General features: G+C 38.7%; 2 protein-coding genes across 2 annotated transcripts; both read left to right on the top strand.

Annotated features, from left to right (window-relative positions):
- Positions 1-2,497: 2,497 nt before the first annotated feature.
- On the top strand, positions 2,498-6,854 carry LOC121647952 (cytochrome c oxidase subunit 5A, mitochondrial). The gene is made up of 5 exons (XM_041997791.1): positions 2,498-2,644; positions 3,483-3,599; positions 6,016-6,137; positions 6,238-6,355; positions 6,451-6,854. The coding sequence occupies exons 1-4, from the start codon at positions 2,572-2,574 to the stop codon at positions 6,349-6,351; spliced, it is 426 nt and encodes a 141-aa protein (XP_041853725.1). The 5' UTR covers positions 2,498-2,571; the 3' UTR covers positions 6,352-6,355; positions 6,451-6,854.
- Positions 6,855-8,752: 1,898 nt separating this feature from the next.
- On the top strand, positions 8,753-21,137 carry LOC121646859 (AT-rich interactive domain-containing protein 3B-like). Its single transcript, XM_041995930.1, has 9 exons — positions 8,753-9,051; positions 9,605-10,216; positions 15,592-15,666; positions 15,763-15,835; positions 16,922-17,105; positions 18,006-18,244; positions 18,544-18,813; positions 18,910-18,999; positions 19,855-21,137. The coding sequence occupies exons 1-9, from the start codon at positions 9,025-9,027 to the stop codon at positions 19,992-19,994; spliced, it is 1,710 nt and encodes a 569-aa protein (XP_041851864.1). The 5' UTR covers positions 8,753-9,024; the 3' UTR covers positions 19,995-21,137.
- Positions 21,138-21,661: the final 524 nt, after the last annotated feature.

The following is a 21,661-nucleotide window of genomic DNA, read 5'->3' as shown; positions in this document are numbered from 1 at the left end:
GTCTTTAGACAGGTGGGAATGGATGCCAGCGACAGTGAGGTGTTGAAGATGTCCGTCAGCACCTCAGCCAGCTGGTGTGCGCAGTCTTTCAGTACACGCCCTGGGATGTTGTCTGGGCCAGCAGCTTTGCGGGGGTTGATTACTTTAAGAGTCTTCTTCACATCAGCAGTGGACACACAGAGGGGCGTGTCACCAGGTGGTGGTGTTAGTCTATTGCAGGGAGGGGGGGAGTCAGGGTCCTCAAAGCGAGCGTAAAACCTGTTTAGTTCGTCTGGCAGGGAGGGGTCCTTTGGACATTGTGCATCCTTGGTGTTGTAGTCTGTGATGCACTTTATGCCCATCCACATGCTCCGGGGGTCGTTGGAGGTGAGGTGACCCTGAATCTTCTGAGCGTATGCAGCTTTGGCCCTCTTGACACCCACCGTCAGATCTTTTCTCGCCGTTCTTAGTGCTGATGCCTCACCTGCCCTGAACGCAGCATCCCTGGCCAGTATCCCTGGACGGTATTGTTGGAGATACGACCAAGTCCTTAAGACCATCGCTGAAGCCATCAGCTCAGGACTTGAGTGGGCAAAGCAGTGCTTGATGGTCCATAAATTTTCCAGTTGACCTAAGAAAAAACAAAGATCACTGGTTTTAGAGGAAAGGAGAAATGGTTAGAAACCTGTGCTAAAAACTACAAATTTGGCCCTGTAACAAAACATAACAAAAAAAAAAATACTTTTTTTTGGGGGGGGGGGGGGGGGGGGGGTACCAAGTGATGTATTAAAAATGTTATAATATGGTTTTCTTCTGGGTATCTATTAGGGGACAGAAGACAAGTATCAGATTGTGTTCAACAGGATTTTGAGCAAAGTTTATACCATAAATTGGAGCAAAATGTCTCAGAAACTGTATGTGACAAATATGTCACCTTGGGTTCTTATTGGTTTAATTTAACATTTTATGAAGTCTGTTTCAAAGTCACGTAAAAAAAAAAAAAAAAAAAACATTTCAATAGGCTATCAAGGAACTAATGTCTCAAAGCAATTTAGAAAAACTGATCTGTGCATTTATCTTGAGCAAATCCACATTACTGCAACAGTATATTTAGTAGTTTACCAAAAGATTAATCAGACATGTGTAGCTGACTCAAGAAATGCTGCAACTCAGCCCTTGATAAGATAGTGAAGTGGGTCATACACACCCACATCAGTTTTTAAGTTTCAGCCGTGGACCACCTGTCAAAGTGTAAATTTAAGTTTTAAAGGGTGTTGGGCTAAAATATATTAGATCTCTTGGTATGCTATGAACCCTGGCTCCAGGCATCTTAGGTAATTTGGACAAAGTTTGCTTTCTGTTAAGCTGCTTTCAATTTTTATGCACTAGAGTGTGGATTATAGGCTATTCCAAGAGAATTGCAGGTCTACTGCAAATCTTGCTTCTTTTAAAGTAAATCTTGAGACTTTCCTGTTTGCCACTGCATCCTCACACACCAGAGTAAGTCATGGAATTCCTCATGGTTCTGTACTTGGATCAATACTTTACACACTGTACATGATTAATTTAGGTTATGTTATGAAACAGCATGGCATAAATTTTCATTACTACAAAAGGGATTTTCTTTACTTTCCACTCTCACCTACTGCCCTGTGCATGTTCAGGATGGGGGATTGAACCCAGGACAAGATTCAGTACAATCCCATGGTTTCCATTATGTAAACATTTATTTGTTATGAATTGGATTGTATGAATGCTGTTATTTTAAATTAAACTACTGTGGATTTGCTAAATTTAGATTTCAGTAAACTGGTTTTAATTGATTATGTCTGTAAAGTGCCTTAGGATGACTTTGTTGTGATGTGGTGCTGTACAAATAAAGTTGAATTGAATTAGATTAATGGAATTTTAGAAAAGGACCTTTAAAAAAAACGCTATCCCTGTTCAACTGTTCTGATCTTTCTTTAACTGTATCATTGTACATTTTATTTCAAATGTAAAAGCCCTTTACATAATCATGTCTGTTTATAATTATGCTATGTTAAAGAAAAGTTTACCTTGCCTTGTAAAACATATTGATCCAGTTTAAAAGGCGGTACAAACACATGGTTCTTACACGGTACAGGGAAGAAGAAGGGCTTTCACAAACAATGTTCCAGTAAATAAGTTATATATATATATATATATATATATATATATATATATATATATATATATATATATATATATAATTACATTTAATCCACAAATATGCATTTTTTTTTTTTTTGTTCAATCAGTTTAAAAATATCTTTATAGGATTTATTTCCTCTAAACGGCAAACTCCTTGTCCGACAGTTAAGGAGCGCACCACTGTTTTTCAGCGTTAACATATAAACATAAATCATTACAACCAAAAGCTTTTGTCAGACTAATGTTATTTATATGTCACTTAAAAAAAAAAAAAAACATGACTCAAAGGAAAAAAGGGAAAAGAAGGTCTCTCGATAGCGATGACCTGCATTCTGCGCATGCTTAGCGGGATATCACGTAGGCACTGGGCTCTTCCTCCAGACAAATCTCACCGGTTCTTGAGCTAGCTGTTTCCGCAACATGTTCAGAGCCGCCGTCCGTCTCTCGGTCTCCGGTGTCCGGAGCTTAGCCCGTACACAACCAGAGTGTCGAGGTATTTACAAATTTAGTCACAATTCTTAAAATGTAGTAGTTTCTTAAACTGTCAGGATAAAGTTCTTGCATAAGTCAAAACTCTGTCGGCATATTGCGGTCTTTTCTCGGCTGAACTAGCTAGCTAATAACAGATTAGCCAGCATAGCTTTCATTCATTAAAACACGACGGAGAGTTTAAATGTCAATGTTTCAATCAAGAAATACATTTTTCGTACAATACGCCCATTTCCCCGACAACCTAAAGACGTACTGTTGTGAAAATGTCCCTGTATTTGGCTTTGTGACGGTTGTGTCCTTGCCATGACCCAGCTGGAAGGTCTGAATTGGGGCCTTGTGATTGTGCATGTTGCTAGTCGCCAACATGCTAACTGGGTTAGTTGCTGTTTAGCCAACTGGTCTTTAGTGTTTTAATATTAAAGGGATTTGGAACACATTTAACATGTATTAATTGCACACCACGTAGTTTTGTGTGATGTTAATGCAAAAATCTCATTCTTACATTAGTATTATTTTTGACTAAAGGACAGTTGAGGATCGCATACCAATTCAAAGGAGCAGAAATATTTAAGAAATCCCAGTATGAAAATGTTGTATTATGTAAAATGAAAGGAGAGTTTAGTTATGGCTTACACGCACCAGTGTGTGTCAGCCTGCTACGTGAGGTGGTTAAATCATATAATGGCAGTAAGCCAGTTGACTTTCATTACATCTATCCTGTTTCCGCCTTACTCACAACAAATATATCCTTGGCTGTTTACTCTGGTTTCAACATTACACAGTGGTGTTTTATTTTATTAAAGACAGTTGAGTAAAACAAAATCTTTTTTGCTTTGCAGCCCTCTTGCCCTCAAGGTGTTATTCGCATGGGAAACATGAGACAGATGAGGAGTTTGATGCCCGCTGGGTCACTTATTTTAACAAGCCAGACATTGATGCATGGGAGCTGAGGAAAGGTAAGTCTGTGTATGAGGATAACAATGAATCACTAAAATCTACCAGCACAGCAAAAAAAAATAAAAATGAACACAATGCATTGTTGAACTGATGCAGGGCTTACCTGAAGGAAGCTGTTTCCAATAGTTCCGAAAATATTAAACAGAAGTTTGTCAGCTGTTGGGAGATTTGGCCTCACATGAGAGTTGCAACAGGTTGTTGAGGGTTAATACTAATAATATGAAAAGGTTTGGATTTGTGCAGTTATGTCATGAAAATGTATTTTATGAAATGAATGCATATAAATACAGTATACAGAGTTTAATTGAAATATGCATTACTTATAATATCCCTTTATTTAGGAGTAAACAACTCATGTTTTACATCACTTTAGAAACTACGGACCCAGTTTTGTGATTTTTTTTTTTTTTTTATTGATTGATTTTTTTTTTCTCCCATATAACATTCTTGTCCTTGTCAGCTGCCATTGTTATTGCTCATTATGCCACTCATTAGGGAAACTGTGGACAAGTAGGCAGCCATCAGATTTGCTTGGCCTAATTAGTTGCCAGTATATTAATGTCATTAAGGCAATATATTTATGCAAGGTCTTCCCTCTGTGTTTTAGGTGGAGGGTATTGGTGTGAGGGGATTATTGTAAGAGGGTCTGAAAACTCTAAACGTGCCTCAAAATAGCCTTACAGCTTAGGAGGGAAGCAATAAGAATTTTTTTTACACAGCTGGATTCACTGGTCTCCTTACCAATGTTTGGCGTATAAAGATAAGTTGTACAGCATTAATGTTTAATAAAAACAAGTCTTCAGATTAAACATTATTTGCTTGTTTATCTATGCAAATGCACTTTAATTCAGAAATTGCTACAGATGGGTGAAATTGTGAAATATTTAGCTTTTTATCACCAGCCTTTAAAAATGTCTTATGTTTCTCTGAAAATCCAAATATTGTAATGCACAAGATGGCTTTTAATGCTAATGCTAAATCCGTAATTTTACTTTACTTTTAATACAAACACTTAAACAGACCTTTTAAAAACTTGCTTCAAGAAAAGTGTATTGGAGAATAGAGACCTGCACAGGAGTGTATTTTCAGTCCCGTTCCCGTCTGCTCCCGAAGCCTCCCTGCGCACTCCTGCGGGACTCCCTTCACCTGACCGCCTGAGGGATTCCCACGGGTCCCGACAGGTCCCGAGTTTTCAATTCTCAAGATGATTTTCTCATTACAATTTATGAGGGATTTTTCCAGAGGATGGCGCACTTAGCGAGCGATTGACAATCCACATACAGGCCACCCTGGGTCATGTGACCTGCGCTATTAGTAACAACGGGCCGCTGCGCACGCAGCACGAAACATAAAAAAGAAGGCTTCCCACTTTTGTTAGTTTGCGCTTTGTATGTGCCATCTCTTATTTTACTTTAAGCCGACTTAACCTTGCCCTCCAACTCCTCACTACCCCTCATCATCAGCTTCTCTCTGTGTCACACGCTGTTGTCTGTAAGTCAGTTGGGACGTGTGCGGGAGGCGGGACCTGTAGTGTTTTGGTCTGACTGCCCACTCCCACCCGAGCCTGTGTGAATCCTGTCTGATCCTGCGAGATTTGAAGCGGGGTCCCTCTCCTGCAGAACGCACCAAGCAACAGCAATGTTGTTAGTCAGCTAATTCTGTAACGTCCACGTGCTGTTATGAAGCTCATGTTGATGTGGTGCCTTGCTTCCTCTGTTTGGTCTGTGTAAGTGGTCAAAGTGGAATAATGGCGACTTATGTACTTCATTGATCTTTTGTTGCATCAGTGAAGCACATTCTTGATGTTAAAATGGTTTGGGTGACCACTGAATACCAGCTTATGGTACCTGATGCTTTGGCAGCTTTGAAGTTGATGACAAAATGGTAAAGTTTTCATTCTCAGACGTATTTGGAGCAAACCTCTTAATGGTTAAAGTCTGATCCAGACATAAATTTCTGATACTCACAACAGGACACTACACGTTTTTTTGTATTTACAAAGGCAAAACCTGGGAAGGGTACCAGTAAGTCTGATCCAAGCTGTCTTATTCTGTTTGGGACCATTTATTAGAGTCCTAATATTAGTGATCCGACCCTAAAGGGTGGAGCTTGACATACTGAAATTCATTGATCCATTGACTGGTAACTAGCATCATCACTTAACGTGCAACCAAGAATAAGAACAAGGTGGGAAAAGCATCATGTTTGAATATACTGTGGATTTTTTGTTGTTTAAAGGCACTTTCCAAGAAAAAAAGAACACAAACTGCTGGATCTTTAATTTATGTTGGTTTCTGTTGCTGATATAAACAGGTTAAAACTATATCGTATAACAAAAAATTGAAGTGCAGTAGAATTAATATGCAGATTTCTGTGTTTCTGTTCTCCAACTAAAGTGTCAACTCCGTCTTTCAGGGATGAACACGTTGATTGGGTATGATCTGGTACCTGAGCCAAAGATTCTTGAGGCTGCATTGAGAGCCTGTCGGAGATTAGACGACTTGGCAAGCGCAGTCCGAATTTTGGAAGCTGTGAAGGTGAGGGGAAAGGCATCTTAGGGTATATTGCTGCCACAATCTTTTATATTGTATGGCCATAATTTAATGATTAATGTGTTTTTACAATTTATTTTTCCAGGACAAAGCTGGGCCCCACAAAGACATCTACCCATACCTGATCCAGGAGCTGCGGCCAACTTTAGATGAGCTTGGTATTTCTACACCTGAAGAGCTTGGCATTGACAAAGTGTAGCCGGGTAAGCTTTACTATTCTCTAATATATCAAGCTTTCTCTTCAGGTGGTCAGTAACATGGTTGCTCTAACAACATGTATTTTGCTTCTTTGTTTCAGATGACATGACAAAGGAAATACCCAGGACACAGAACCTTCATGTTCAAATGTTTATCCTCATTAAAATGGATGTGATATTTAATTTGGCCTTAAGTTATTTTGCTTGTAAAATGTGTATGAACATAATAAAGGCGAGGTATCTTTGAGTGTCACAAGTATATTGGAATAACTTCTTTATAGTTTAAAGACCTGTGCAAGCAATATCCAATTTTAAGTTCAGATCAGAGCATCGCTGTGTCATCCAAATGTTTGATAACCTTGTTGTAAGAGTCACATTTTTCCATCAGGGGGCAGTACTGTCACATGAATGTAAAAATCATTCTACTGTATTAAGTTTGCTTTACATTTGTCTTCATTTCAGGGAAAATTTACTTGATGGTAAAAATAAATTTGTTTAAATGACAGTCGGTCTAATGTTGTAATGAACAGACATTTGGGATATTGAATGGTGATAAAAGTAATACAGAATGCTGTTATAGATGCTGTATTGGGAAGATTTTGGAACCCATGGTCATACCCAGTAAAGTCTTAGTTTTTTGTCAGTATTAAACGTTCATTTTCAAATAGGTATGTACATACACTCACATGCCACTCTGTGCTTTTTAATTGCTTGTTAACAAATAGCTAATTATCAATCACAGGGATCTACTTAGTGTTTGGGCTCTAGACATGGTCTAGACAACATTCAAACTGACCACCAGAATGAGTTAGAAAGGGGACTAAGTGACTGAACATGGCATGGCTGGTACTAGATGTGCTGGTCTGAGTATTTCAGAAACTGCATATTTACTGGGATTTTTGCAAATGGTCTGAAAATGAACAAAATATCCAGTGTGGACAAAAAAGCCTTGTTAATGTCAGAAGAGAATGTTTGGACTGGCTGGAGATTATAGAAAAGCAAGGATAACTCAACCACTCATTGCAACTAAAATATACAGAATCTCTGAATGCACAACAGATCCAACCTTGAAGCAGATGGGCTACAGCAGCAGAAGACCACACCTGGTTTCACCCCTGTCAGCTAAGAACGGCAAACAATTCACACAGGCTCACCAAAACTGGACAACTGAAGATTGGAAAGCTGTTTAAACTGGTTTCTTGAACATCACAGTGGGTTCACTACTCCAGTAGCCTCCACAGTCCCCAGATCTTGATCCAATAGAGCTTCTTCGGGATGTGGCTGAATGGGATATTATCATGGATGTGCAGCTGCGTGATGCTGTCATGTCAATATGAATCAAAATCTCTGAGGAATGTTTTTCCTTGTATTTGTGCCATGAAGCCCTAAAACAGTTCTGAAGGCAAAAGGGGTGAAACCTGGTGCTGAGAGATTATATGAACAGCACAACATGATACGTTTTCATATAATCTAGTCAGAAGTTTTAAGAAGTTTTTCATTCATGCTCTGTAACCTAAACATTTTTTTTATTTCCTTATTTTTATTTTTATTTTTTCCAAGAGTTAATTTGTTACATAATTCCTTAAGCTTTTCATATGAAATCACTGTAATGAAGTGATTCAGTGCATGCTGATGATGCAGTGATTTCCAAACCCTAACAAGTCCATCCTGTTCCAGTTTTTTGTTTCTTATTGTTTTATCTCCGGATTTAAGTTTCTAGTTTGCGTGTTTACATTTTCCTTCAAATTCACGACTGCTCCCCTCGACTGGACTGTGAGAGTTTATGCTGGTATCCTGTAATCACTCATCTCATGTTAACGGCATTTTCCTCTGGCTTTGTATAGGTTTGTGGGAGGAGCTTTTACCACTTATTCCCAAGCAAGTAGAGTTATCACATCGACCCTGAATAGTAACACTTCAAAATGTGCCGAGGGTGAAGTTATAGGTAAAGTTATTGTGGCTTGCTTTTGGCAGTTAGGTAGTTCTTTATTTTACAAATAACTGGTAAACTGGTTATAGGAAATTATACTGTTGCAAAAAAAAAAAAAGTCAGATTAAATAGACTACAACACACATTCACATGTTGGTGCCAACTTGATTGCAGCAATAAATCTGGGACCCTGTGGAGAGTTTAGCATAACACTTACGTGTACAATAAAAGCAGATTTTATGTCCACAGATGTCCTTAAAATATAACTAGTTTAATGAAATTATAAAATTGATATATTAAACTTAAAAGTCATATATATATATATATATATATATATGGATATATCTATATATCCACAGCGCATGCTTTAAGTAGAGGGTTGTGCTTAGCTTCGGGGTGGGATTTCTTTGTGAAGTGGGTGGGAAGTTTGTCATTGCTGAAAAAAAAAAAACACTTTACGATTTTTACGCACGGGGCGGGCCTTTCATTCATCCAAGTTGTGGGCGAGGGGGGTCAACCAGTCAAAGACAATCAAAGATGTTTGAGTTTCCATGCGCAGTGACCAGGGAGGTAACACGGAGCATTATTACCCCTCCTCCAGCTCCGATCACCCAGGCCTACACTCTGCAGGGGTTTAAAATCACATCCGATCAAAGGAAGAATCACTAAAAAGAGAATCTGGTCATGCGATGCGATTTGTTTCTGCTGGAGGAAAGAAGGAAAAACTAGACAGGACCTGTTGGCGATGATGAATTACTCAAAGGCGCAAATGGTGAGTGTCGACGACTCTTCAGCTGCGCTCCCACTCGTGTTCGTTACAGTAACAAAGCAAGGGACGATTATGTAGATATTACTGAGAGCAGACACGTTTACCATCCGCGTTTCCTAACGAAGGTGATTTGTTTTTTTTCATACCGACACAGGCTTTATATCTACATGCATTTGTTCGGTGGAGCTAAGTGAATTTAAATGGATAAAATCGAAGAAACTGTTAGTGAAATAAACTGATCTCATGTTATCTATGTTTAAGTTACTGTTAAAGGGACAAGACCACACAGACTTTATATCCTGTAAATATTTACTTCAAGCGAAAATATCTTTTATGAGATTTTAGTTAAACTTTGTATCTCTTTAATCCACCTTAAATGGCTTTGAGTTAGGTCGACACTGGCTTTAATAAAGTTAATTTACCTTGGTTAAGTAAATAGCCTATAAATGCTTTTATAGTTTTGTAAAAGATAACTCTTTTAGATTTATTGATTATAAGTAGTGGTGAAATAAGTTAAGACTTCCTGATTAAGGTAATTTGTTGCTTTTGTCTATAGTCGGGCTTATCAGAGGAGGGGAGTTCAGCTGGGTGTCCACAGTCCATTCCTGCAGGAGTGAAGCTGGAAGCCTTGATGGAGCAGCTACAGAGACAACAAGAAGCCAAACTGGAGATGAACCTGCAAGAGAAACATCTTCAAACTCAGCTCCTGTTTGCTCAACAAGCTGCTGCAGCAGCCAGAGCCTCCGGCTCCAGACCAGACCCCACATTTTTTAGGAAAACAGATGGACACATTTATCAAGCTGCCCAACAAGCTTTGAACAGCAGTCTGAGCAGAGTGGATCCAAAAGAGGATGAATACTTTGATGATGAGGAACAGGAGATGTTGGAGCCTGACGAGAACAATGAAGAGGCAGAGGATGAGGAGGAGGAAGAGGATGAAAAGGGGCCTCATCAGCAGGCAAAGAAGATGCATCTCCAGCAGGTTTCACGTTTCCAGCCTTATTCTGCAACTCTATCAGCTGCTGTGGACCAAATGTCCAAGTCTCCACCTTCAGCAATAAAACAGGAGCAGGAAGAGAAGAACCTGATGTCGTCTCCTGCTGGTCAACACGCCTTCACGTCACCCAATGGCTTTGCTGACTGGGGCTACGATGAACCGTTTAAGCAGGTAGGTCGGTATACATTTCAGTGTAGATGAATGTGTGAACTATAGAATATGCGCTGTTGGCTGTAATATCAGTGGTTCTTATTTTTTATTGTCCGAGGAGAAAGAAAAGGAGCATCTGTTACTGAACTCAATGGTTTGCATATGTTCCGACTCTTATTATTAACTGACTTCCTCTCCTGCTGAGAAAGTCATGACTGCAGCTTGGTATCCTCACACAGAGAGGAAGGAGTGTGTCCGTTTGGCAAGAAGCCCAAAACTCAGATAGTGTTTAATTGCTGGCCAGACTAGAGCTCCTTTTGGCCTTTTGTCTCTTCCTTTTAAAGATAATCTTTTTTTTTTTTGCCACCGAATGGTCTAATTGCTACTGGCTGTGATCCAGTCCAACTGTGCAAAGAAGCCAGTTCAGGTCAAAGGAGATGGGAGCTGAAATAAGAGCAGGGGATTAATGAAATAGCCTCAGGTGTGTATTTATGGACAAGGCTGTCCACGAGGACCAATTGCTGTAAGCCCTGTACCCACCAGATTTGCTTGGAGTAAGAATTAAATAAGAAAAACAAAGCTATAGTTTATTTTATTTACCAGAAAATGTCTGATATTCTTTAAGAAACAAGGCTTCTTATATGGATTTTTTTTTCCTTATTCATGAGGGCCCGCCTGTTTGCTTCCTGTGTGTATGCTCCCCTTAAAAGGCCCCATGTCAATATAATACATTATGATTAATGAGGCCTGTGGGTGGAGGGACAGCTGGGTTAGAGCCTCACAGCATGCAAACTGCTACTCGTAAAGTTTACTTGCAATAGTTTCACTGGAGCAGAATGAGCTTCTGCTATGGTCATCGGGGGTTTTATGCACCTTTTGATAATTATTCAGTTGTCTTGTGTTTTTCCCTAGCTTGTCTTCCACCATTTTTGTCTGACCTCACCCTGACTGGTGCTGTTGTGATCATCTTTAATCCTTGTTAAAATAATCCTTTACAAAGTTAAACTGTTAACACGGGAATCTTGGCAGGGCTACAGCATCTCAGTGCTGACGTGACTGTAGCTCGGTGCATAGTTTTGCATAATTTAGCCATTGGTAGGTAGGCAACACTAAATGGCAGCTTAATTCCACTGCATACAATCAATACATTATACAACTGGTGCAGTGGGATTGTTTACTTTTCACAGACTAGCTCACAAACCAAAAACATCTGATCAGCAGAATATATATACTTTTTTTTTTAAAATAAATTGGCAAATTCTGCTCTGAATACAAATTGTAATGGTTAGTGCTTGAAACAGCTGTTATTAAGACATTTACTGTGACCCATTCATGTCAACCTCTTTGTGTTCTTGGGATGTTCAGTTTAATCATGTAAATCTTGATGTGTAGTTGAGCTAAACACCATAAAACTTATCTTACAAATGAGAATGAGAATACTGCCTGCAAAGCCAAAAGGTTAAATTTCTTTATCATCTTAATCAGAACGTGCAGCTCTTTGTTTTTTTAGACAGACACTGAAGCTATAGCCTCTTTGTAAAAGCCTTCAGGGACATTAAGCTCAAATTGTGAATGTCCATTGGAATAAGTTCACTTTTTTCAAGTTAATTGGTGGTCGGTTGAAATGTTTGCTCTTAATTATGCCCTTTACTGCAGCGTCTTTAGCTTTTTCTTTTGATCGGTTCATTAATGAATCCTCCTTAAAGATTTTGACATGCTTTTCAAGCCTCGTCATGCTGTGCGGCCATTGTTCGAAGCTTGTGTGCGGTCTCATTGCCAGCTCTTAAATGCAACAGGGCCCCCGGTTTGTCCAAGCTTCTTGCACTGCATGATGCCAGATGAAATATCTTGACTTGCGGGGGTGATTAAAGGCTCAATAATTTGATTTGGATTAAAAAATGTGATCCCCCTATGATTCCATTGAAGAGGGTGAAGGTTATACTTTTGCTCCACAGGAGCAGCTGAATAAATTTAATGAAGCTCATTATAAAGGCAATTGGTCAGTGATAGCTTTTGATTATTTTTTTAATAGGGACAGACCTCTACTGAACAGCTTTGCAGTAATATGCGGTAACCTGATAGCATGCCATTTAAATACATAAAATCACAATGTAATAAGTAACCTTTTTAACAAAACAAAGGAAACCTTTTCTTGACCTACATACTGAATACTATCAGGATTCCCAGGCCAGGATGTGTGAAAGCTCTTTGAGCAATTAACTGAAAGCTCTTTGTTAATAGATCCACAGTAGGTCTCACTTGCTCATCAATAAAGGGGGAAGGGTTTTATTTTGATTTGATGGTGAAAAGACTGGGTTGTTTTTTCTACCTTCAGTGGGGCTCTGCAGAAAACAGTCTGTTATTACACAATCAGAGCTGAAGCTATTAGCTGAGTCCACAGCTTTCCTACCATAAGGGCAAGTGTTTTGTGTAGGTGATACAGTTGACTGTTTTTCCAGTTTGACCAGTAAAGACTGAGAAAATTGTAGGTGTTTATGAACGTCTGTTACAACATTTGCTTGCCAAAGGGATGTCAGCACAAATTCAGATGGAAAGTGTGAGAATGTGCAGGTAAAAAGTAGGCAGGCACATATAAACATATAAACATCCTCAGCAACACTCACACCTTTGTGGTCATATTCAGAAATGTCGTCATTTTATTGTGTGTCTTATTTATTATGTCATTCTGTTTTTGTAAAAAGAAAAACACAAGGAATGTAAGGATGAGCAGAACGTTAAGAGTTAATTTGCCAAACTGATAGAAAAATGGAAAAAATTTGATCAGCTCAAAAAACTGTTGGAAATAGTTGAAAGACTTGATGTATGTGCAGCTGAAACACTAAATAAGTGTGATGATTAAGTGGGGAATATATTCAACCTCTGCTCATGCAAGTGCTCACACCTGAGATTCAATCCTGTCTGAGATTTAAAATGTACAAAAGATCACCAAAACAAGTAAATCACATTGGATTTTTAAATGAAAACTTAATGTATTTCAAATTATCTCTCTTTCTATTGTTCAAAGTCACACAAAAATAATATCAAAGTACTTTATATCAGCTTATTTTAATAAAACACTTGGTAATAGAGAGGAAAGAAACTCCCAATAACAGAAAAAAGACCTTCAGATCTTTGCTCGATCTGTTGGAGTTAATAAAATCAGCGCTGTGGGTGTACATCTGACGACAAATGGAACTATTTTATTTCACTTTTATGCAGCTGCCTTTGCAGTTAAAATAATATTTTTACTGTAAACACAAGGAGAGTTACAGTTGGTCCAAAAGCCAACTGATTATCAGTTCACAAAGAGAGTAATGTTGTGGTTATTAGCCCCAAGTTGCATCATGTTGCTGTGCCAAAGGGGAATATTTGTTAAAAGCATAAAGTGATACAAAAAACATGCACATATGAGAAAATTCCATTATTTTGATGCATCACAAGCATGGTCACTGAAGCGTTTAATCCTCTCATACAAAAACACCTTTTGTTGTTTGAAACACACATGCTTGTTTGAATTTACAACAATTTAATATGAAACACAAGCTTGAACTGGAAGACACTGACTCTAATAATAGAGACAGCAGATAAAACTACCACAGTTCTAAAATAAAAAATATTTGTAATGAGTAAACAGGGATAATGGGTGGACAAAGCCGCATAAAAACTAACATATTTGTGTAGAAGTTATTGTGCTTTACCTACCAATCAACTTTAATTTTCACTATAGCATCATCATGCAGCTTTCAGCAGGACAATGACCTCCCAGCAGGCTTTTCTGCACAGTTGCATGCACACTGCCCTTAGATTTTTAACCTCTAATGTCCTGCTGGTTGGCAGCTGGGGGGATGTGATTGAAAAATAACGTCACATTAAACTACGGTTCATTTAATTAATCTCCCTTGTGCTGTGTGTTATCAGAGAAGCTTTAGACCCCTTTGATATTGTTTCTACATCTAATTTTTCATTAAAAATATTTTTACTACAATTTTATACATACAGTACCTCTTGGTGCATATAGTTTTACCCTGATGAACATAGAAAGAGATGTATTTCTGTGTCAGACCTATATGATGCATTGGATCAAGTGGTTTCTTTTAAATCCAAACACAATATGTTACCTAAACCTAAACCAGGAAATTGTCACATAAATGCCACTAAGTTGTTGTGATGCTGAAACTGAACCAAACAGCAAGTGAAGCTGACAGCAAAAGAGAATAAATTAAATCATGGAAGTGGAGAAATGGATTTTCTTTTTATAGCTCTGGGATTTTCCAGACCGATTTGTGCATTCATTTGGCAATGCATGGCTAATTTAGTGCAGCGGAATTTTATATAGCCTTAATGCAAATCCTCGGTCTGCAAGTTCCTGCAACCTGATAGCTTTGTTTTTGTCCCGGACCTCAGTCAGTGTGTAGAAACATCTTAAAGGGGATTGTGATAAACAGGTGCCACCTGATTCAAAATGTTTAGTGATGAGAAATTTAAACGTGTGAACCAATAAAATGAAGTCTGATCAAACTGAGTCTAAATACAATGACTTTTAAACAGTTTTGGTTTTCCTGTCGTCACACTGAATTATTGTAACTATCCAGGTTGGAAGAAATGTGTGAACTTCTGCTCTAACAAGGTCACTTAAAGCTACTAGAAATCAGGTTTTCCAGTTAAGGAAATTAGATTGTGTCCAACTTTCAGAGGACCATAGATGAATTATTATAGACCAGCACAATGCTGGGAGAGGCTATAAAAAGATCTTTAACCACCTGGGCATTTGTCAGTCCAGAGTGACACAAACTGTCTACAAATACAAAAACTTTAGGACTGTTGCGACTCTTCCTGGGAGTGGACGACCCCCAAAGAGCAACCCAAATATGCTGTGTGCAGTTCTGAAAGCGGTGCAAAACAACCGAGAAATAAAAGCAAAACACATGCAGATTTATCTTTAAAATATTTTTTCAAATAAACAAATGCACATTTCTGTTTCCATCTTTTCTTAACAGGGTGTAGAGAGACTGAGTGGGACAATAAATTTAAGCAGTGTTTGTGAAAAGGTTCAGGGTAGCAACAGTCTCTATGGAAGGGGTCTGACCACAGTAACACACACTGAAATGTCTATAATAGTTTCCTGCTGTCTACTTTTTGAAAACGTCATGTCCGATAGTGTGCAGGGGGAAAAGCAGATTTAGAAACTGAAATATAATAATGGTATCCCACTGTGGAGCACAATACACCAGTGTCTAATTTTATAACATGTCTCTATTATAAATATTTCCCCTCAATGAATACATGTAGAACAGAATGAGGGAAAAAGAACTTCTGCCAAAAAAATTAATTATAAAAGAAGTCTTGTTGACAAGCTGTGTGTATGTGTGTGTGTATATGTGTGTGTGTGTGCACAGAGAGGAAGTGGCATCTGGATTGAGGACAGTGATGGAGGAAAGGTTAGAGGAGAACCATCAAGAGACTTTGCCAAGGTTAGTAGGTCTGGAGGGTGTTAATGTGGAAAAATGCCCAAGTAATAAAACAGTCTGCTGTGTTTGTACTGATGTTTCTTTTTTTCCTGCTGGTAGCTTTATGAGCTGGATAATGACCCACAACGGAAGGAGTTTCTTGATGAACTCTTTGTCTTTATGCAGAAAAGAGGTACTTTTTCCCCCCTTTTGATTTAATTATATCAATTCTTGCCAGCATCAAACTGGTTTTTGTTGCTCTGTGTTCTTTTCAATATCAAAATTGTAATTACAAATTAAATAGTAAAGGTAATAATTAAGATAAACTGTAAATTATGCTAAATAATCAGCGAATGAAATGAAAATAAATGTAAATCATATTAAAAAGCGTTCAGTCTGACGTTTTGGGAAACATATAGAGTTTCCAGTAATATTACTTATCCTAAAGTAACTTTGCTGGAATCTAGCAAAATTACATAACATTTGCTGGACAAATGTTAACTCTACAACTTTGGGTGTCTGTGACAAAATGCAGGATTGTGATGTTTTATTTATCCATTTAAATGCAACAACATACATTTCTAAAATCAAGAAATCTTCTTATAATATCTCAGTTATTAGTAGAAATATGGTTTAAAAAAACTTTTTAACTTTCACATATGCTCTTGTTCACAGTGTAAATCCTCTAGAGACCTGTTAGCAAATAGTGTCACAGGTTAAAGAGGCACATGTAGTTTAGTCCAGTAATTCCAGGTCAAGTCAAAGATATGCAACCAGACATCTTTACTCAAGTCAACAAAGTTCATGGCCTCAGAATATGTGCTGTGTCCCAGGCATGAGTTCATCTCAAGCACAAAGTAATCTTATTTATACGGCTGCTTTTTAGTCCCCTTCATTAATTGGCTTTTTTCCAAATCGGGATTGGAAGGGTTAGCTGTCAACCCTGTAACTGGCAGACATGCATAGCTCTGGTATCACCCCTCCCCCTCCACTCAAATCAATGCAGCAACAAAAGCTGCTGTTGTGGAATTATACCCTCCCCCATCCATCTGAAATAAGCTTCATTGGACAACTCTATTCACACAGATTAAACATGCTAAACCTCATTACCTAACATTGACCTTAGACTTTCAGGTGTGCTAATCAGAATATTTTCTCATCCTTCAGTCTTGAGCTTCTCCTAATAGACCCCTAATGATTACTATCAGTCCGTCAGAATGACTAATCCAATTGCAGTGTGTCACTACATTTCATTGCATTTCTTCTTTTATCCATTCAGGAACTCCTGTCAACCGCATCCCCATTATGGCAAAACAGGTGTTGGACTTGTACAAGCTTTATAAGCTTGTAACAGAGAAGGGGGGACTAGTGGAGGTTATTAACAAGAAGATCTGGAGGGAGATCACCAAAGGTCTCAATCTCCCCACATCCATCACCAGTGCAGCCTTCACCCTGCGCACTCAGTAGGTGTTCCTGAGATTCCTAACTTTAACGAAAGTACAAAGTGGCTTCAGAATAATCTAATGTGATTTATTCTGAAGCTCATAAAATAAAACAACAACCGAGTAAATTACCAAGTTATAAAAAGGTTTGTCTGGCTCTGTTAAATCGTAAATGTCCTGGATAAGTTTAATCTCATTTTGTGGATGTATGCACTGAAGCCATTGTTTTTGGGCTGTGCAAAGTACCCTGAAGGAAGCTATGTGATTCTCAAAATGTTTAAATGTTATCATTCTCCCTTATGAAGGGGGAATACAGGTAGATCTCACCTAACAGGACTATGTGGCAACATTTGCCAAAACTGGCTGGCACCGATGGCGTCTACAGGGATGCTTGAAATTGCTCAAGATTTTTGGACACAGCAGTGTGTTTAAAAAAAAACATAAAGCAGACATGCACCAATCAAAAGTTTGCATGTGTAAATAAATGGGTAGATGTGTCCAAACTTTGACTGGGACTCAACGTTGTTCGCCACTACGTGTCATGCAGTTGCCAGTTTGCACTAATCACTAATAAGCAGCATTCAGTTCTTCCACAGGCAGACAAATTAGAAATTGTCAGGAAATCACCAGTGTTTGCTTGATTCATCCACTCAGTATTGTGGATATCTGCAGAATCTAATGGCAAATAATCTCAAATTCATTGAGTTATTGAAACCTGGATTGTGTTGTGTTTTTTAAGTTCCAAACAGCTAAACATTGCCATAATTTAGCCTAAACATGGGATTAAAACCTATTACACATGAATGGCTTAAAACAATTAGAATGCTTCTCTTAATGTTAGTTAAAATAAGACCTTTTCTTATTGATCTATTTTTCCCCTACATTTTTGTATTAATTTGCACGTGGATCTTTACATTGCAGGTATATGAAATACCTGTACCCATTTGAGTGTGAGAAGAAAAGTCTGAGCTCTCCAGGTGAGCTGCAAGCAGCAATCGACAGCAACCGCAGAGAGGGCCGACGTCCCAGCTACAGCAACAGTCTTTACCGCTACTCTCCCTCCCCAAGTTCTGTTTCACATGCACTCCTGTCCTCACCCACGATGCACACCACCCCGCCCTCACACAACGACCTGAACACAAGCATGAAAAGAAATCCAGGTATGCTGGAAGTTTGTTTGAATTTAGTTTTTCATTCAGAGAAATCCTGGAGCTTGCCATGATGTTATAAAGTCTGTTATGATTCATACCAGTCCATTTGTTTAACTGGAACAGCATAGCTGTTTAACACATCTGTATCTATTTTCTGATAAATCATAAAATGGTTATTTTTAGTTCAGCATTTATGCAAGCGGAACTGACAGGATTATTTTTCATGCGTCTTTTAGACACAACATTCTCTCACCTCTTTGATTTTTAGAATAGGTAAATGATTTTCACTTTTTTTTCTTTTAAATCAGATGAGCCCTCCACCCCTGTTATACCCAGGCTGCCTGTGGCTCTTGCACTAGGGCAGCAGCAGCAACAGCTGGCACAAGCTGCCACATTAGAGCATCTCAGAGAGAGGTTGGATCGAGCAGCAGGTGGAACTGCAGCAAACGGTCCAGAGAAGAAAATAATGCGGCTTGCAGAAGAGCAGCAGCGCATCATGCAGCAGGCCCTCCAGCAGAACCTCCTGGCTATGGCCTCTCACTTTAATCCCATGAACCTCAAACTTAACAATGGGCATGGTGAGTTGCTTCTGCTCCTGCTGCTGCTGTGGTTCCTTTCATCGCTGTTCATCGTTGATTACTGTGTTGTCATTAATTGAAATCTTTGTGTTGCAGAAAGAAAACAGGATTTGTCATTGAGTATCTCTACTAGTGGACCAGCCAGTATCAGTGTATCTGTGGAGGTCAATGGTACAGTTTACTCCGGTGAGTTACACAATTTCTAAAGAAAATTATCATTTAATTTCTCCTTTATTTAACCAAAAGAAAACCTCACTGAGATTAGAAATTTCTTTTTCAAGAGTGACCTGGCTAAGATAGGCAGCATAACCATAAGTCCACATTGACCACATAACAAACAGAGATCAACTTTCAAAACACAAGTAAAACATAAACATTAGATGTACCGTTATCAGCATCAAGTCTAAAAGTCAGGGCTGCACAGTGGTGTGGTGGTTAGCAGAAGGTCACTGGTTCGAATCTCGTTGGGGGGGAGGTTCGAACGCTGAGGGCAGTGGCCTTTCTGTGTGGAGTTTGCATGTTCTCCCCGTGTATGCATGGGTTCTCTCCGGGTACATTCTAAATTCTAAATTCTCCCTAGGAGTGAGTGTGTGTGTGTGTGTGTGTGAATGGTTGTTGTCCCCTATGTGTTGGCCTTGCGATGGACTGGTGACCTGTCCAGGGTGTACACTGCCTCTCACCTGTTAATGCTGGGATAGGCTCCAGCGTAATGGACCAAGCTGTACAGAGAATGAAGTCTAAAAGTCAGGTTCTGTAATGGTTTGGGCATAAATCAGAGCTCTTGGCAGAGCTCATTTCCACTTTTGTAATGGCAGCATTAATGCAAAAAAAAAAAAAAAAAAAAAAAAATACACTGAGGTTGTAGAGCAGCATGTGCTCCCTTCACAGGCCACATCATGTCCAGGGACTTCCATGCCAAGTAGAAAATGTTGAAGATTTTTTTTTTTCTGTTATGTACCAGATGTTTTATATGATGAATAACAAAAAAAATTCTACCTCAGCATTTACTGTTTATCTTCTTCTGTGATATCCGTGCTTTAGGTATGCTGTATGCCCAAAAACCAGCTGCTCCAGTGTCATCACAGACCGTAACTCCAGCAGGAACAAGTGGTTTCAGCGCCCTTTCCTCCTCACACAGCCCATCCTCTTCATCTTCCACCTCATCAAAGGGACCAAACTGAGGCTTTTCAATATGTTCAGTGCAAAATGATAACATGCTTCACTTCATACACCTCTCTTGTCAGACAAGAACTGTATGAACTTCAGGGAAAATCAGCTGCAACACAGGAGGCCGTCCTTTTTTTTAATTATTATTCTTCAATTATTCTAAATCTTTGAAATGATTCATGTCAAGTTTAACCTCACAGCTGACACACCGACTGTATGTAGGTTGAGATCAGTTTACATTAGTGCCTGTTAGCGTTTTAATGTAGGAGCATTCTTGTGTAAAGGGACTTTACAAGGATTGTTCAGAAGTGTCTTTAGAGCAGAAAATTAATTGGTAAGAATCAATGCTGGGCCTCTTCAGGTGTCTGCTACATTTATGGCTATTTTCCAGCAGCTCATCAACAGAGGAATGTGGTTGCATGGTCCAGCTAATGAAGACCGAAGCGCCTTAGCTCAATGTAAAAAACTCCTGTCTGTAACAGTTCCACTGAAGACATTTTGAATCCCACAAGGTGATCATTGAGTGAAAGCTAATCATTTTTGCTTCTAACAGCAGATATCAGGGAATATGCACACACACATCTTTCACTGAATAGCTTAATCTCCTGAAGAAGATGGATGCAAGTCGGTTGGTTTATTTTACCTTTTTATTTTTCCATTTAATCATATGGCTTCTGTTTGCCGGACATTTATAAATGTCATCAGCTGTGAATCAAAAACACAGCGAGAGACAGTTTATGCAGGGAACTACAGTATGAAAAGAAATGAACTGATACAACATTTACCTCAATTAACTTCCCTTGTTGGTAAGTCTCTCAGACTCAGATTTATACTATATCTCATAATATATAGCTGTGTTATATTTGTATAAATGCAGAGAATGTATCATTAACCTCAAACTTTGGGTAAATGAACACTGATGTAGTGCTACCTCACTCCACAAGAAATATGCAATGCCGAATGTAGCATGTTCATCGTTTGGCTGTGTGATTAATAATTTGTATGTGGACAATCAAGTAGACATGTCACAAATGCCACTGTGAACTTGACAACTGGGGGGAAAAAAAAGGAAAATTAATGTTTAATTCTGTGTTGATCTTGGGTTAACGTGTCTCTTGGAAATGTAGCCATTATAAATAAAACAATTGTGTGGTGTAGACTGTGAACTCTCAGGGTTTGTATTAAAGCCGCAGTTATGCTGCAATTAACAAGGCATGCAGTATTTAAAGCGTCAAATCACCCCCCACACTAAGAAAGAGGTCAGCTCCGGTGTTGGAATGGTGTCCCTTGATTGTAAATTTCAACCCGCAGTTTCTCATTCTCATTGCTCCTATTTGATCATATTAAGCTACAGAGACCAGCATTTGTTCCAAGCATAAATAATTGTGAACACTCTTGCATTACAGAGCATTTCTTGTTCAGATCACAAACAATAATAATAATACATTTTTATTTAAGAGCACCTTTCAAAACACACAAGAGAATTGGAAGCACGAGAAAAAAGAAAATTAAATAAAAAATAAATATCAGAAATATCCAGAAGTGCTGAAAAGTGAATGAAACTAAGGAGTAGTCAATTCTGAACGGGTAAGTTTTGCGTCTGGATGCAACCGTTACAGTTTATAACCATCAAGTTAACTCGGCTCATGAGTCGGAGATCTCTTCGTCAAAGGCTGAAAAC

The sequence above is a fragment of the Melanotaenia boesemani genome, chromosome 10 (genome assembly GCF_017639745.1).
Source record: "Melanotaenia boesemani isolate fMelBoe1 chromosome 10, fMelBoe1.pri, whole genome shotgun sequence".
Taxonomy (NCBI): domain Eukaryota; kingdom Metazoa; phylum Chordata; class Actinopteri; order Atheriniformes; family Melanotaeniidae; genus Melanotaenia; species Melanotaenia boesemani.
This window is presented reverse-complemented; position numbering and strand designations above follow the sequence as displayed.

Excerpts from the sequence above, each read along its gene's own strand:
- LOC121646859 (XM_041995930.1), top strand. The coding sequence starts at position 9,025 with ATGATGAATTACTCAAAGGCGCAAATG. Across the intron at positions 9,052-9,604 it reads ATTACTCAAAGGCGCAAATG|TCGGGCTTATCAGAGGAGGG; the intron begins GTGAGTGTCGAC and ends TTTTGTCTATAG. Across the intron at positions 15,836-16,921 it reads TGTCTTTATGCAGAAAAGAG|GAACTCCTGTCAACCGCATC; the intron begins GTACTTTTTCCC and ends TTATCCATTCAG.
- LOC121647952 (XM_041997791.1), top strand. The coding sequence starts at position 2,572 with ATGTTCAGAGCCGCCGTCCGTCTCTCGGTCTCCGGTGTCCGGAGCTTA. Across the intron at positions 3,600-6,015 it reads TGCATGGGAGCTGAGGAAAG|GGATGAACACGTTGATTGGG; the intron begins GTAAGTCTGTGT and ends TCCGTCTTTCAG. Across the intron at positions 6,138-6,237 it reads GAATTTTGGAAGCTGTGAAG|GACAAAGCTGGGCCCCACAA; the intron begins GTGAGGGGAAAG and ends TTATTTTTCCAG.